This window comes from Dipodomys spectabilis, unplaced genomic scaffold, assembly GCF_019054845.1.
Source record: "Dipodomys spectabilis isolate Male_0828 unplaced genomic scaffold, ASM1905484v1 ptg000140l, whole genome shotgun sequence".
NCBI classification, from domain to species: domain Eukaryota; kingdom Metazoa; phylum Chordata; class Mammalia; order Rodentia; family Heteromyidae; genus Dipodomys; species Dipodomys spectabilis.
Window position 1 is genome coordinate 20,900,241 of NW_024870817.1, and position 16,334 is coordinate 20,916,574.

The 16,334-nt window shown below is 40.2% G+C and overlaps 1 protein-coding gene across 1 annotated transcript in view; it reads right to left on the reverse strand.

Annotated features, from left to right (window-relative positions):
- Window positions 1-3,738: 3,738 nt before the first annotated feature.
- The window catches only part of Ckmt2 (creatine kinase, mitochondrial 2), a 28,072-nt gene continuing 15,476 nt past the window's right edge, over window positions 3,739-16,334 (reverse strand). The window contains exons 3-10 of the mRNA XM_042690875.1: window positions 14,587-14,785; window positions 13,091-13,186; window positions 12,457-12,678; window positions 10,737-10,822; window positions 9,556-9,679; window positions 8,630-8,764; window positions 6,940-7,065; window positions 3,739-4,001 (exon numbers count right to left, since the gene is read on the reverse strand). Of these exons, the coding sequence (XP_042546809.1) occupies window positions 3,882-4,001; window positions 6,940-7,065; window positions 8,630-8,764; window positions 9,556-9,679; window positions 10,737-10,822; window positions 12,457-12,678; window positions 13,091-13,186; window positions 14,587-14,785 (1,108 nt within the window). The 3' untranslated portion in view covers window positions 3,739-3,881. The remainder of the gene's footprint in view (window positions 4,002-6,939; window positions 7,066-8,629; window positions 8,765-9,555; window positions 9,680-10,736; window positions 10,823-12,456; window positions 12,679-13,090; window positions 13,187-14,586; window positions 14,786-16,334) is intronic.

Sequence of the window (16,334 nt, forward strand, 5' to 3'; positions counted from 1 at the left end):
AAGCCCTCAGAGTCCTTCTCAAATTGTAAGATGACTATTGTCATATGAAAGGTATATTTGGATAGGACATATACTCACTTGCATACAACATACATGTGCATACTAGATTCCAATGTAAACTATATTTCCATAGGTTTTAATAAAAGAAAGCAAAAATGTAAAGCACTGCCTTAGATTATTTTAATAATAAAATCTTTGTAAGGCAGAGATTGCTTTTATTTTACAAATGAAATCATGACTAAGCTAAACAATTTGCCTCTGGTTAATGGCTGAACTTGAATTTAATACAGGCCTTTTGACCTTTGAGAAAGATTTCAAATATTATACTCAGATCCACACACACACACACACACACACACAAATCAGGTCACTAAATTTTTTAGCTGAGGGGAGCACCACACTAAAGTCACTTTGGCCTTTCAGACCCAATGTAAGAGGCTTTTGCATACTCTCCAACCCCATAAAGATAATCAGTTATCTCCGTGAAAGCCTTTCCTTTCTACTTCAGTTCTTCCATCTCATGTTATAAGGGACTCACCACTAATCAATATACTGTCAACCAATGCAACTGCTGTGCTGAAACTTCTTTCTTGGTTCATTTTTATCAGTAAAGACAGAAAATTTTCTGGAGTCCACTTGAGGAAGCACCAATTCTAGGAAGCTAGAATTGGGTCTCACCAGGTGATTATCCTCATATTGACTCAGATCATCTGTCTCCTTTCTCCTCATTTCTCTATCTCTCTATCTCTTTGGTAGTTCTGTCCTGCTTGCTACACTGGTGCTATTCCTGTACACTGTGCCTCCAGGCTCTAAACTCTTCTCATATTCAGTGTCCTTCAACATCCCTTATACTTTTGTCCCTCAGAACTTCTTTTGGCTGCCTTCAAAACACACGGACATTTTATGATGTGTGACCTGAAGGAAGAATATTCCATCTCATAAGCAGATCTACTACGAAGCTCGGAAGTCAAGAAAAGCCCCATGTAGAAGAGAGTCAGGATGATTTCCTAATCACAAAGCCTGTTCTACTGCTTTCTGCCCCAGATACCAGAAGTAAAGCAAGATTTAAAAGGTCTGTGGCTTGGGCCTATGCCCAAGAATGATAAATATTGATTTAACAAGATCTTAGTTAACAAGACCAATTTGCATGACATATATAATTATTCTGGCTGGAAGATACAGCATTTAATTTGCATTTATTATTAGTTAAAAGCACTATTTTCTCTTCCAATAGATTCTTCCAATGGTCTTTCATATAAAAGACATTTTGTTAGCCTGATATGGTGGCACATGTCTGTAATCCCACCACTCAGGAGAGTCATAGTTGGAGGCCAGCTAAGATTACATAGTAAGTTCAAGGCATAGCAAGACCCTGTCCCAAAAAATGTTTTAAGTCTTTTGTTTTCTTAGTTCTTGCGGCAAAATTATGACATCCCAAGTTTTACACACTGGGTTCTATTGCTCAGATGCTTGACAATGTCTGAAGGGAAAAGTTATGCTTATATCCAATATAAGCATGGTTGCATAATTTAAAAATTGAAGAGTTGTCAGGAAAGGATATGTGATTTATGTCACCTTTTCCAAAGAGAAGTAAGATGTCAAATCAAGTGCTTAAGACTCCACTGTAAACTTGATCTACAATGAACAGTCTTCAGTGATGATAATTTTGTTCTTGACAGTAAAGTCATGAACACACTCTTGGTAACACACTAACGGTCATATATCAAAAATCTCACAGTATTAGTGTTTTAATGATTAAGTACTAATAGTAAGCAAGTCAATTTTAGATGCAAATGTCAGCACCATGATTGATGGCTAAAAGTGAATAATGAATTAGGTACAAATGCAGCAACAGAAAAGGAGAGCAATGTTAACTGGAATTCCTTATACTTTAGTATTTAACTAATTCTTGCTAATGATGATGAATTTGCTTGAGATGACAAGGTTTGCTTTCTTTTATGATTATAGCCATAAATTTCATGACAATACTGATGTTTCAGCTTGTCTTTTGAAAAAAGTGGCATGCTAATGTATTGCCTAATCTCTTTGGCTCATCCCTGTCTATTTTTCTTTTGCTGAATGAATTTTCCTTCATTTACTACTTAGATCATAAGACATTTCACAAATCATCAATCCTGTTGACTTGGCTTAAAGGTGATGATTGATATACTAGTGTTTTCTTTAGTTTTACTGTATCAGCAAATACACCTATTAAGCATTTATAAGTGAACTTTTGAAAATATTAATTAGATTTATACTTAAAACAACTGGTTTAATTATTTTCATTACATATAGAGAAGCTTTAGGGTCCCAGAGATTGAGTCCTTCCATGTCCTTTAGTGAGAGAACTGGGACTTGTACTTCAGCAGCACTAAGCTGTGAAGTTAATGTGCTTAAAAGGGTACCACAGTTTCCCTACCCTCTAGCTCTCTACACCCAGAAAAAAAATCACCCACTGTCAGAGGTTGTGATTCCTCTTTTGCCTTTAGAAACTAATTTAAAATAGTCTTCCAAAAGTTATATGTGTGTGTATACATACATACATACAGACAGACAGACAGACAGACAGATAGATACAGACAGACAGACAATATATATTCCTCTACCACATCCCATTCACAGTACCTAGCATGCTGTCCTCAATTATGTTGGTTCATTTTTTTTCTGAATTTCTGCCACATACCAATTTGTCACTCCAAACTTACAATGGTGTCTATTAGTACCAGAACACTTGTATTATTTTTATATTTCACTTGTCTCAAGGTGGCAGGAGGGAAGTCAAGGGCTGCTTACATGACAGCCCTGGTTTATTTTAACTCTAACTCTGATAGGGCTCTCTTACCGTAAAATTCAGAACTTGATCTTACTTCTGAAGTTCAAGCTAATATTTGTCTTTTGTATGTAGCCCAGTTTTATAATTTGTCACATGATTGGTCACTCCCACATCTTCTTTCACATCCTTACGATTACAGACATCACAGGATGTATGGAAAAGAATCATGAGAGGCAAGGTAAGGATCAAGAAGCTGAAGGAAGAATTTGTCTCTCCAGTTATACTAAAAGCAATTCAGTATTTTAACATATAATTTTCAATTGTTTTTGAGAGACTAGTACACAAATGGACAATGGCTAAGACCATAGATGACAACAGAACTCTTTCCCACAATTTCTAAAGCAACCAATCCTGGAAGCCAAACCACAGGCTGTAATAGTCAGCCCACAAAGGTCATTGCCCCAGAACGATCAGGGACTGCTGGATCCTCTAAATGTTCTTCTTGTTTCTAGTTATCACTCCTCCAGCCTCCTGTGCCTATAACCCAATCAGAGCATAACTTGGGTGTCACCTTCTTTTTAATCCTTAAAGTTTCCTCAAACCTTTGCCTGCCTGTGAATCTCTGCCTAATGCAACTAGTGATGGCTGATTCTCTTGCTACAGCATGCCTCTGTCATGTGTGTCATCTTTGTTCATTTCTACATCTGCAAAAGACATTGTCTCCTCTTGCTCTGTTTTCCAGAAAACTGATGATTATTAGTTCCTAATTTTCCAATGGTGTACCATAGGGATTTATTAAAAGGCTGGCAATATTTAACATCTAGATAGCTAAAAGTTTGTCTTGATGTATATCTAAGTGGTCTTCAAAATATTAGTTTTATCATTACCTTAAAGTATTTTTGCCTCATGCTCCTTATGATTGTTCCTCTTGGTAGAATCTAAAAGCCAGTGAAATAAACCAAAGATATTAAGGAGAGTTTTATTGTAAAGTTAGGAAGGACCTACAATTTTACATTTTTTTCAAGTCTACAAAAACTCTCAGAGTAGAGACTTCTTTGTATCTGTCATACCAGCAGACAGATTATTTGTAAATTAGGAAAGGGAAATTTCACTTCTTGCTAAACTGAGGCAGAGGTGGTGGTACTTTAATGTCTTGGCCTCTCTCCAGCCTCTTTTCACAATCCACCAAGTAGTTGACTCCATCGATGACTATCTGAACAAGTTCAACCTTGACAATGAGAAAGAGGAAGGATTAATTTGGACAGAAAACAAATGCAAAGCACTGATACATAGAAGCATTTCTGTGATAAATGAGAACCTGCCACTCATCTGGACTTTGTGACAATTTTTTTCCTTCTATTTACCTAAAGAATTATGGGAGAAGAGTGGTCTGAAGATTGCGGTCAGAGATAGAAAAGAGTTTTCATAAGAGAGTCTCTCAGGTTTTCTTCAATGAAGATGGGATTACTACTTTGTATATGAGAATATATGTACATACACATATACATAATGTGCATATATACATGTATATGTAAGCTATTGGATTTTCATATGTTTGTTTCTCATCAGTCTCTAAAGTATCAGACAATACAATGACAACTTTCTTGTTGCTTTTTGGATCTTAATTCTGACTTGTTGCTAAGCTATCTGAGCACTGGCTATGCTAGTTGAGGTACTATTTACAAACTGTGTGTCCTCTTGAAAAATTGCTTAAAATCAAATGTTTTGCAACTAAGCCATGTTTGTACTGTGCTAGGCAAATTTATTACTTAAAGGATACTTGACAAATTACATTAAGGTATGCTAGAAAAGTACTGCCCTTAAAAAATTATAACTTTGATTTCCAAATATTTGCTTTTCTTTTTTTTTTTGGTCCGGTCGTGGGGCCTGAACTCTGGGCCTGGGTGCTGCCCTCAGCTCTTCAGCTCAAGGCTAGTGCTCTACTTCTTGAGTCACAGGGCCACTTCCGGCTTTTTTCTTTTTACTTATGTGGTGCTGAGGAATCGAACCCAGGGCCTCATGCATGCAAGGCAAGCACTCTACCACTGAGCCACCTTCCCAGCCCATATTTGCTTTTCTTAAAGTAAAGCATATTTTCCCATGAATTCTCCCTTCCTCCCTGCCTGCCCCCCAGGGTATTCACCTCCTAAACAACTTACTTTTACTGCTGCTGAGGAAATCTAAACTTAAATAGTAAAGCAACAAGTTGATGCCAGGTAACATAAACATATATGCTATAATTTAAGAATGAGCAGCAAGGATGGAAGGGATCATTGAGTGGTTTGAATTAGAAAAACTTTGGGCATTACAGAGTCTAGTTTCATCTCTATCTCTTTCAATGTGTAAGAAACTGAGGCCCTGAGAGAAGGTTGGATTGAACAGTAGGCTATTACTAATAAGACTTTGATGTTTGGCTTATCCAATTTATTCCTCCTGTGGTGGTCAGGGTGTGGTGAGATGGGTTTGCCATTCACGGCAAAGGGAACTCTATCTTGGTATAAATCTTTTTATAGGCAACTTGGCCGTAATTAGAGACCTCTGATTTATAAACCTATAACTCTTTTCTAAAAATGCATCCCAACTAAATATTCAAAGTTCTGATTAGAAATGTATAGAGATGACCAAACAAAATATCAATCAGGAAAAGGTTAACTAGGACTGTCATCAAAAATCATTCTTTTGGATAAAGGTCTCTGTTTGTTTTGGTGTAGTTAAGCGTTCTACCACTGAGCTACTTCCTTAGTCCAAAACTCATGCTTTTGAAGGACACTAAATATTCTGGGGAATATTTTTAGAGAAAATATTATCATTCCAAACATGTGCTATAATGAGTTTATAAAAGTTTTCTGAATAATTATTTCAGCTGGGCACTGGTGGCTCATGCCTGTAATCCTAGTTACAAAGGAGGCTGAGATCTGAGGATCAAGGTTCAAAGCCATCCTGGGCAAGGAAAGTCTGTGAGACTCTTACCTTCAATAAGCCACCAGAAAACTGGAAGTGGTGTTGTGACTCAAGTGGCAGAGCACCAGCCTTGAGTTGAAGAGCTGAGGGACAGCGCCCAGGCCCAGAGTTCAAGCCCCACAATCAAAAAAAAAAATATTTCAAAGATAGATGGCAGTTTAAAGGCAGGCAATGGCTCATGTCTGTAATTCTAGCTTCTCAGGAGGCTGAGATCTGCAGAATCACATTTTGATGCCAACAAGTACAGAAAAGTTTACTGGATTCCACAGAGTTAAATGCATGGCTAATGTGGTATGGTACAAGCCTAGCACTGAGTTCAAACCCTAGCACTGCCAAAAATGAAAGGAAAAAGGAGGTAGTTTAAAGTAATGTTCATAATGATCATTGAAGTTGTTAGATTAACTAGTGTTTCTTTTAAAACACTTGGTATGCTTCTAGTTTTTATAATGATCATTTAGCAACTTAAAATTAAGCTACAAGTTGCAGTTTGATGACCATGTAAATAGAGATAATATTTTACAGTGGTTCTCTCCATGTGTAGTCTTCTGACAAGAACCCCCATATTATTTACTGGGATAATTTAATGAATTTGCTTAGCATTCACTTGGTTATTCCTTAAATGAGTTCTTTATGCCTCATCTCATTCTTCACTCAAATTCTACACATATCATTAAATTATATTCATCCTATGTATTCACAGATCCCCTCAGCACTGTTCTATAAGTAAAATCTTATATATAACTAGTATAAACTTTATTTTTCATCTTAACACTCAAAACTTTAGAAACCATCAAGGATCTAAGAGAAAGTCAGTGAAAATTTCACATTTCCTACCTTTAGAAGGTTAGCACACATGTTCTGTGACTCCATACAGATAAAAATGCTGCTGTCCTTTAGCATAATAGCACTCCTACTGATAAAGATTGCTGGAATAGCTCGTGGGGTCAGTCAATGGCAACAGTCTAACTGTGAATCCCTTTTCTTGCCTGTGAATTCTCCAAAGGCATTGTGTTTACCTTTATACATCATTTACCATGGAAGAGTAATACTGAGAAATGAATAGCTAGCATGACTCAGAACTCAATGGGAAACAGGAAAACTAGATGGTTGTGAATAGAGCGAGGCTGTTGAGGTTACTTCTCTGTTTCTTCTTTCACTTAGGCTGCTTTTATTACCCCATGTTAGAAAAGTGAGAGAGATGTTACCTCTGATCTACCGATCCGATCTATGTTAGAAATGTCATATACATCCGCCACTGCTGCCGTGTCCACACCACCCGTGCCACGCTTCTGGAGCCTCAGGTTCTCCAGGATCTTAGAAAAGCGTGGATCCTAGCAGAAGAGCAAAGTTGATTTACTACTATTGGCAAATCACTGAGAAACAACATGTTATGAGTAATAATGTAAATTAACATGTATAAAGCATTTATTTACTTTGTAGCAGGTGACTATGCTTGAAATTTTAAGCTTTATGGCAACTTAATAAATTGCTTTCACCCTTGACTTAATTTTCTGTTTCTATAATAAAATACCAAGGACAAGATAAACTTATAGAAAAAGAAAAGTATATTTGGCTCACGGTTCTGGAGGCTGGGAAGTCCAAAAGCATGATGCCGGCAACTGCTCGGCATCTGGACAGGGCCTTCTTGCTGCATCATAATATGGCAGAGGGCATCCCATGGTGAGACAGAATGTGCGTGCTAGTGTAGGCCTTTCTCCTTCTTCCTGTACAGCCACTATGGAGCCTGGTACCTCATCTAATCCTAATTAACTTCCAGAGGCCCAACTACAAAGACCATAAACATACAAAACCAGAGATGGACTTTCCAATACATGAAAATTTTTAGAGGACACACTAAAACCACCGATCCCATTTCACAACAGAGCGACCAGAGGCTCAGAATTTTCTTATCCAAAGCCACTCAGCTAGAAGGTAGCAGCATTGTAATTTAACTTGGGTAGTCTGACTTCAATTTTATATTCTTAGCTTCTGCAACCTTTTTTGTTTTTGCATCTCAATGCAAACTTTGGTATACTTTTACTCATCTGTATAACAGTTGTCACTGTTAAATTATAAAGATTAATTTAGTTGAAATAATCTTTTTAAGATTAGAATTTCAATAAAAGTTCATATTTTTTTCAGCAGGCAGCACATTGTTTGAAATGGTTTTTAACGTATTTGATTTGTTTTATACGATGTGGCAGAAGCTACTAGTTTCTAACTTGAATCTATTACTTTGTCCAGCATTAGTGCTGGATCTTGCCAGCTAAGATCTTGCTTGAATGAAGTGATGTGTACCTTGTTTAGGCCTTAACCTTAGATCTTTACAGGATTATACCTGCACACACTCTCTCTCCCTTTTTCATAAACTGGAACATGTGGCCTGACTGTGACTATGCAAATAAACACAATGCCCTAAGTAGCCCTCCAAGCATGGTCCCCTGACTAGCAGCTACAGCATCATCTGGAAACTTGCAAGATATGCAAATTCTACAGGTAGGATGTAGCAATCGGTATTTGACCAAACCCTTCAAAGCAATTCTCAGCATACTCAACTTTAACTGTTTGCATGAAAAGAGAGAACAGAAATGGAAGGAGCTTCAGGGAACAGAGCAGAGTAGAGTAAAAACTTGTGTATCTTGATTTGTCACATGATGGAGAACTCAAAGGCCTGGTTCTTGAAACCAAAAGCATTTTCTTACAAGTCTTAAGCTTTTTATCATAACTAATATAACTAAATGTCTTTTGAGGCAAACTTAACCTTTTCTTGCTAATTTCCTATTGTAGGTGTTGGAAGTAAGGGTTGGGCAGTGATATCTTTTTCCCTCCACAAAGCAGTTACATTTGAGCCAGTCCTGTTGGAACCCAACAAGCCCTCTTGTTACATGACGGTACCTTGCTGAGTTTTGGGATCCTAACGTGGACACCAGCTCGTAATCCAGTTCCAAGGTTTGAAGGGCAGGTCAGAATGTATCCTAGGCGCTCATTCCACATGAACTCCCAACCTCGCTCTTGGATTAACCGTTCTACCTACAAGTAGACCAAAATCAAACTAGTGAGAGTTTGCTCAGCTCATCCCAAACACCAGAGAGAGAAGCATGCTTGTCACCAATAAAAATGAAATAGATTCCCAGTACTTACTTAATATAAAATGATACATCTATTACAATGTTAAAATGGTCTAATTAAATCAGATAAACCACATAAAGCATTGAAGATTACCTACTAGACATCAACAAATGTCAGTTGATGTTATTTTTCAAGGTAAGACAATAGAAAAAGCTGGTAATTCCCAGAAGCCAAGTCTGTGGCCAAGTTATATCCTGCTCAGAATAGCCAATATTAAGAAAATGGAAAAGTAACTAATGAGCCACAGACTCCACAAACTATGGTGAGCTTTTGAGAGAAGCATATCAGTAATGAGGAGAAAGTCAATGATTTTCTGAAGCATAGACCTGGAAGTCCCACTCTAAAAAATACACTTTGATCTACAGAAAAACTTCATTATATCTTGGAAGTTACTATAATATTTTTTTTTGTTGTTGGTGGTGGTGGTCATGGGGCTTGCACTCAGGGCCTGGCCACTGTTCCTGAGCTCTTTCTCTCCAGCCTAGCACTCTATCACTTTGAGCCACAGCACCACTTCTGGTTTTCTGGTGGTTAATTGCAGAGAAGAGTATCATGGACTTTCCTGCTCAGGCTAGCTTTGAACCATGATCCTTAGGTCTCAGCTAGGGTCCAACTTGTAGTGTATTTTTGACAATGAAAAATAGATGGAGTTTATTGCAATGAGAATTCAGAAATCTTTGTTTGAATCTTACTTCTTTTAGTCCACGACAGAATCGCTCAAACACTCGTTTCATATTGCCTCCTTTTTCCATTGAGATTACTCTGGTGTGGTCTTCCTCATTTATCCAGATGAGAAATGTCTTGTCAAAATTATGCCTAAGGAAGAGAGTAGTATGGTGTTGAGTGTTAATTGCATTTGTCTCAGCACATAAAAATTCCTATTACCTCTGTAGCATGAGTGCTTCATTTCACCTTTCTCATTTCCTAGATGACCCTTCTCTCTTAATTGTGCCTGAACAAGTACTACAAAATAATGCTACCTTGATAGAATGAAGAATAAGGGAAACTCTAGTTCTCAAAGATATCATGTTGTTTTGTCCAAAATGAATATAATCTCCTTAGTTCCTTAGGATGAAAATAAATAGCTGAACTATGATAATATTTAGCTATGACACTAACAAAGAATATTTTGTCTCCTAACAGATTCCATCAAAACCTTATTGTGTTGTAATAAAATAAGGTGGGCTTATCTGCAGCCTGAAAGAGTTCATGCCTAAAAGAGTACTCCTCGGTTTGCTGTGTACACCTCGGGCCTCCATCCTCTGAGAACCTGCTCATGAATATACTATATCCTTTGCATAGAGTTAGAATAATCCACAAAGGTACAGGTGTCAACGTGGGCTGAGGACTATTGCTATAACAAAATATATGCACACTTGTCAATTCCTCCTTTTAGGGTTTTTCTTAAGTTATCAGTATTCATTATTCATCTTTTCTCTTTTAATGTCATGAGACAAACTTTCTGTGAGGTCAAGTAATAAGGAAGCAAATCTTTTTCTTTTAGTGGTAGTCTTTTTGTCACCGTGCAAGATTCATGCAAGCCAGCTCACAATTCTAAATATCACAGTACTTTAGTGTGTATATATCACTCACTCACTCACACACACACACACACACGCACACACACACACACTCACACACAATCACACAGATTCATACACACACACACACACTCACACACAGATTCATACACACACACTCACACACATACACAGACTCATATACAACATTCACAAGTAGTCTTGTCTCCCCCATTTAGCTCAAGACGGGCATGCTGTCAACTGCAGTTCACAGCAACTTCAGGTTAGGACAAGCAGGTGATCTGAGGAGATCCTCTGCATACATGGCAAGTACGAAAATGCTGTGTCCATACCAGATTCCCCGGGCATCTGGCCAGTCACGGGCCATCCCCGCACATGTTAGTAAAGGGGAGACTGGCTTATCAAACAGAAAGTGGTCCTGTAGGCCAAAAGGGACAAAGCAAGAGAAGAAACTGATGAGATCAGGCTTAACTTCAAGTGCTAGGTGAGCCAAGTTTCTATTCACTAATAATGGCTGAGGCCTCTTAGATAGTAGTTCACAGCTTGGCTGCTCATAAGAACTCACTGGTAGCTTTAAAAAATGCTAGTGCCTAGTTACTGTCCTCTAGTGATTCTGTTTTAATTGCCCTTGTTCTACAGATATCTGAATTCATTATTATTGGGCATGGCCTAGGCAAGGGAAGAGCTCTTGAAGTGATTCTGGTGTGTAGCTAAGGTTAAAAACTACTGGCTTCCTTCAAATGGATTTTTTAATGTATCAGAGATAGCCTGAAATTTGGTAACCTCTTGCCTCAGCCCCTCAAGAGTTGAGATTACAAGCATGTTACCATGCCCAGCTTGGATGGAATCTCTTAATCACTACTGAGTATTTATTTACCACCAGAATGAATGCTATATAATGTCACAGTAAACAAGCATGAAGGGTGCTATCCTGAAAAGTCAGTACTAGATGACATAGCTGACAATCTGTTTCTATCATTCTTTTTTATTAATTGACTTTATTATTATAAAAATTATGTACAGAGGGATTGCAATGAGTAAGGCAATGAGTACATTTCCTTTCATGGAGTGCCTTCTGCTCCCTCACTCTCTTCCAGTCCCTCTCTCCCATCTCCACCCACAAGTTGTATAGTTCACTTTCATCAGTGTCCAGTGAGCTCCAAGGGGAGCTCCTTTATCCTTCTTTTCCTGGGTATAATAACATCTCTTTAATACCATATATTCAAACATGACTAATTAGAGGTAGTGGACATGGGGAGGAAAATCCTTCTAGGATCTGTAGAAAGTGAGAGAAGTTAGAAACTTGAGTCAAGAGGATTTTAGACTGTCATTTCCCAAGACAAAGCTCAACCCTGTGAACAAGCAATCAGATTCACTATTAGTTGTTCTGAAACAGACAACCAGACAGTTGGCGGATGGCCATGGAGATCAGGAGGGTAAAGCTGCAAGCCAGATGGCTGGCTTGTCTTGTTCAGAAGCAAGCTTTCTGGAATTTGAATGGATAGCATTTCTGTTTTCTTTGGAGATTGAGTTGCTTTTTTAAGTACTCATTTTAGCTGTGCACAGGGGAAAACTAAGGGACACGACTTTTGTCTACCCAGTGCAGCAGAGAAGCTTGGAGGTTACTAGAAGCGGTATGAACAACACGGGGCTCTGGAGGCTGGCACCACATGTAGGGGAGACCCTGCGTGCTGTGATTTCCTCCCTAGATTTTCCCAGCCTCCTAGACTTTTCTTTGGGAATGTAATGGTGAGCATCCTTTGGGTACAGTCAGGATTGTCATACCTAATAATTCGCATTTACCAACAAGCAAGAGGCTCCTCCATTTACCTCGACCCTCCAACACCTCCCCACCCCTACCCCCCCAGCAACTTCACATTGCAAGAACCTCTCCATCTTCCATATATTGGGGTGGTAGAAATCCCAGGCTAGTCTTAGTCTGGGCCAATCCAGTTGAGAGCCTCGGACCAGGGCCAGGTCTCCCTAAGAGGACAGGACTGCCCTACACGGTCAGGGCTTTCTGTCTCTCCACTCCCCAAGCAGGTCACTCACATCGATGAGCCGCTGCTGGTCATGCTCCGTCATGTCCGACAGCCTGTAGTAGCGGCCAGCTAGATCCCCCTTGAGACCCTCCAGGGCCGTGATCGCCACATTCTCCACCTCCCTTCGTTCAGCTCGGGAGCAGGCGGGTGGCAGGCTCAGCCCGCGGATGCTGCGGCCAGTACGCACCCGAGAGGACAGCACATAGCGCTCATCAAATTGCCCATGGGTGATCTATAGAGCAGAGCAGAGTGGAGGGTTACTGCCCAGCTCCGGGTCCCAACTCTAATAAGTTCCCGTCCACTGTCCTGGAGCTTCCCGGAGGCTGTGTATAACTACAAAACCAACTGCTGGACACAGCTGGAACTCTAGAACCTAGTCTTCAGATAAAAAAGGCAGCTGTTTCACAGAGTGGAGTCTGGAGTTCGTGACCCCAATAGGTGCTTAGGTTGAAAAGAATTGCTTTAGGAAAGGATTGAAGTTCCCAGGGACCAACCCTCACCTAGAGGCATTTTTAAGGAAGGTGGAAACTTCTTAAACTTTTCCTTTGGCTCTCCAAGGAATATGTTCTATTCTTACCCTCCCTCCAGAGCCTATATTCTGGATTGCCAGCTTCAAGGAAGGAGAGACAGAGGCTGGAACCTACCTTGGATGCATCCAGGTCTGTTGGGTGCCTCATCACCCTAGGGTCATAGCCATTGTGCCTCAGTTTTATGACAGGGTCAAAAAGGTCAGCAAACACCTGCAAGAAGGAAGATGCTTCTGTTTCCACTTTAAATGGCTCGTCTACTAGTGCAAGGCCTTTCCTTTCCCTTGCCCCTTTTTATCTTCACAGCCAGACTTGATTTCTCTGCTGAAATTCTTTATATTGCTATGGGGAAAATAAGCGTGAGAGGAGGCTGGTGGCTAGTAATAAAAAGAAGACCCCATACCACAGAAAACCTTGTGGGGTGGAGCATCTGGCTGCCTGAGAGAAAGCAGGGCTGCTGAACTCTTTTAAACCTCCTCCCTAGGGAATCTGCCAAAGCCACTGCCACTGAATAATCTGTTCTGTGGAATAAAAAATGCTTGCAGGTTAGAGGCTAAGATGCTAGGTTTTGTGCTGTAAGAAATCCAGGTTCTAAGGTTGAATTACAGTAACATACTAAATACACGTTACGAGGCTATATAAGAAGCACATGGAAGCAGGCTGGACCAAGCAGGAGGCTCTCCTGTGAGGAATTTCTCCAGCCCATCAGTTCTGTGCAAAATCTAGTTGACAAAACAAAACAGACAAAATACAACTTCAGGGATAGTATTTACGTAAAACAATGCAGAGAGAATCAGAATAACCTGCAGTTTGGGGGAACTGAGGGCTGTGGAATGTGGGATGTGGGAAAGGGCTTTCATTCCAAGGAAACAGTTCTAGTTTGGGGTTAGAGATGTCCAGAGCTGTGTATTACAATAGTCAGTGAGCCACTGGTTTTATTTATTCAAGATCACCCCTCTTTTCGCTTGGGGGAAAAGCTGGATGCTTTCCTGAGGACCTGCCTCCAGCTCCCTGTGGTAGAAGAAAGCAAAGAGGGAGACACAGGGTGTGGGCCTGCACCATAATGAGGAAACTGCCATGTGGAGAGTCAGGCATGAGGCTGATTGCTGTTAATAACAGACCATCTCAGGCTTCTGCATCAAGGATGAAGATACTATAATCATGGGATTTGTCCAAGAGATTTAGTGAGCTCAGGAGTCTGGACTACAGTAGTAGGAAAGATCATTTCCAGACTACAGAAACACAGAATCTGATCTTGCCCATCTCAGCCACAACATGACAAATCTTATTGTCATACTAGTGAATAAACTTTATTTGACTCTTATTTTACTTTTTTTGTACCAACTCATCCTCTTGACGAGCTCTGTCGTGCAACTCACTTCTCCAAGAGGACCATTTGCAGCAGCAAAGGAAGCGTTGTCTCTGGGAAGTTGCAGAGCTCTTGTGCCAGGAAGCAATGCAGAGGGTTCTCTGGGAGCTAGTTTCCCTTTATGTAAGCTATGCCTGAGGGGGCAGAAAGCTGGCCCCATAGAGAAGAGGAGACCTCTGGGATGGCATACTTCAGTCCTAGCTGGGACATCCTCCAGTCTGAAATCAGCAGCCAAGGCTCTTACCTCGTAGGACTCTTCATCTCCAGCCACCATGCCTACGGTCTTTATGAAGGGGTGGCCAGGGTTGTCCACTCCAGTCTGGATACACTGGTCTAGGGTGTAGCCATTGGGTGTCACCTTGTTGCGGAGCTTGGCATAGATGGTGGGAGTGAGGCACTCAGCCATACAATTGTTGTGCTTACGCAGGTCAGGATAGTCTGCACTGTGGGAGGAAAGAGGTTTCCAGCAAGCAGCCTCCAAGGAGAACTCTCCCCTTCCCACCTCGTCCGCCACCTCCGCAACTCCCTCAAGGAGAGGGCTACTCAGAGGACTTTGTTTCTGCCTATTCTTCTACTAGGCTCTCTTGGGGGTCACTGAACACAAAGACTGTTGTTGTCTAGAGCTGGTTTTTACTCAACAAACCCAAATTTTAAAAATAACAGTCAGGAGAGAAAAGGCCCTATCTAATAGAGACCTCAAGATGCCCACTACAGACTCAGGTGAAGAGGGAGTAAAAGGAGAATATCAGGAGTCATAAATCATATGCAGGCTTCTCTTTTGTCCATTAATATATTTTATATTCAGTAAATATATATTGAAAGACATCAAATAGGTGCTCTTGTATCCTGTGATATGTATTGGTTGGAGGGTGGGAGATTGAAGACCACTATTACCTGCTCGAACACAGGTAATCTTAGTTCCTGAGTACATGCTGGTTGCCAGTGATTCCCTCAGAGGTGCTGATTCACACAAGACAGAAAATGTCTCCAAGAGACACCGCAGTGGGTTTCTCAGTCTATCTAGTTACTCCTACCTTCATGGAATCCTAAGAAGTCACTCAGACTATTCAGTGTGTCATCTACAGCCAGATTTCAAGTGCTGAAAAAAATGTAGCTATTCGTTCTATTTCTCCTTTCCCATCTGCAATGTTTTATAATGCTTAGGCTTAAAATCACCCCTATGGCATTTCATATCCCAGAATGTAATGTGGCAGTGAGTGAGGCATGGGTATGGGACCAAGGATCTTAGATTTGCCCTTGGCTGTAGCAGCTGTATGAACTTGGCTGCTGCTTAATGTGTGTGTGTTTGCTCACATACACGTGCATGTGTGTATACATGCATGTATGTGTGTGCTTTGGTCCTGGGGCTTGAACTCAGGGCCTGGGCACTGTCCCTACATTTTTTGTTCAGGGCTAATGTTTTACCACTTGAGCTACAGTTCCACTTCCAGTTTTTTGGTTGTTAATTGGAAATAAAAATTTCACAGACTTTCCTGCCTGAGCTGGTTTTAAACAGCAATCCTCAGATCTCAACCTCCTGAGTACCTAGGAATAAAAGTATAAGGCACTGGCACCCAGCCATAATTATTATTAACTGCTTGATACTTTTTACTCAATTATACATTATTTTTACAAAAAGCAGCAAAACCAGCTAACCAGTTAATTTTTAAGACCTCATTTCACCACAAAAGAAAACTAAGGTGAAAAAATACTTCAGTTAGGTAAAAGAAGTGCTTAATGTACATATTAGCAGATATTCTCAAAAAGTAAGTGTTGAATGTATGTTAGCTATCATGGTTATTATTCTTCAGGTGGACTGCAAGCTCTGGGCAGAAATAATGATGCTACAGTTCCTTGTTTTTTCCACGGCTCACTGGGCTTAATGAGTCTCAAAAGTTTGCCTTAGTCCTCCTGAAAGACAAGGAACAGTGTCCTTGCTGACAGTTTCCAGTAGGGAAAGGCACAGGTCTGGTAGGCACTTGGAATTATTTA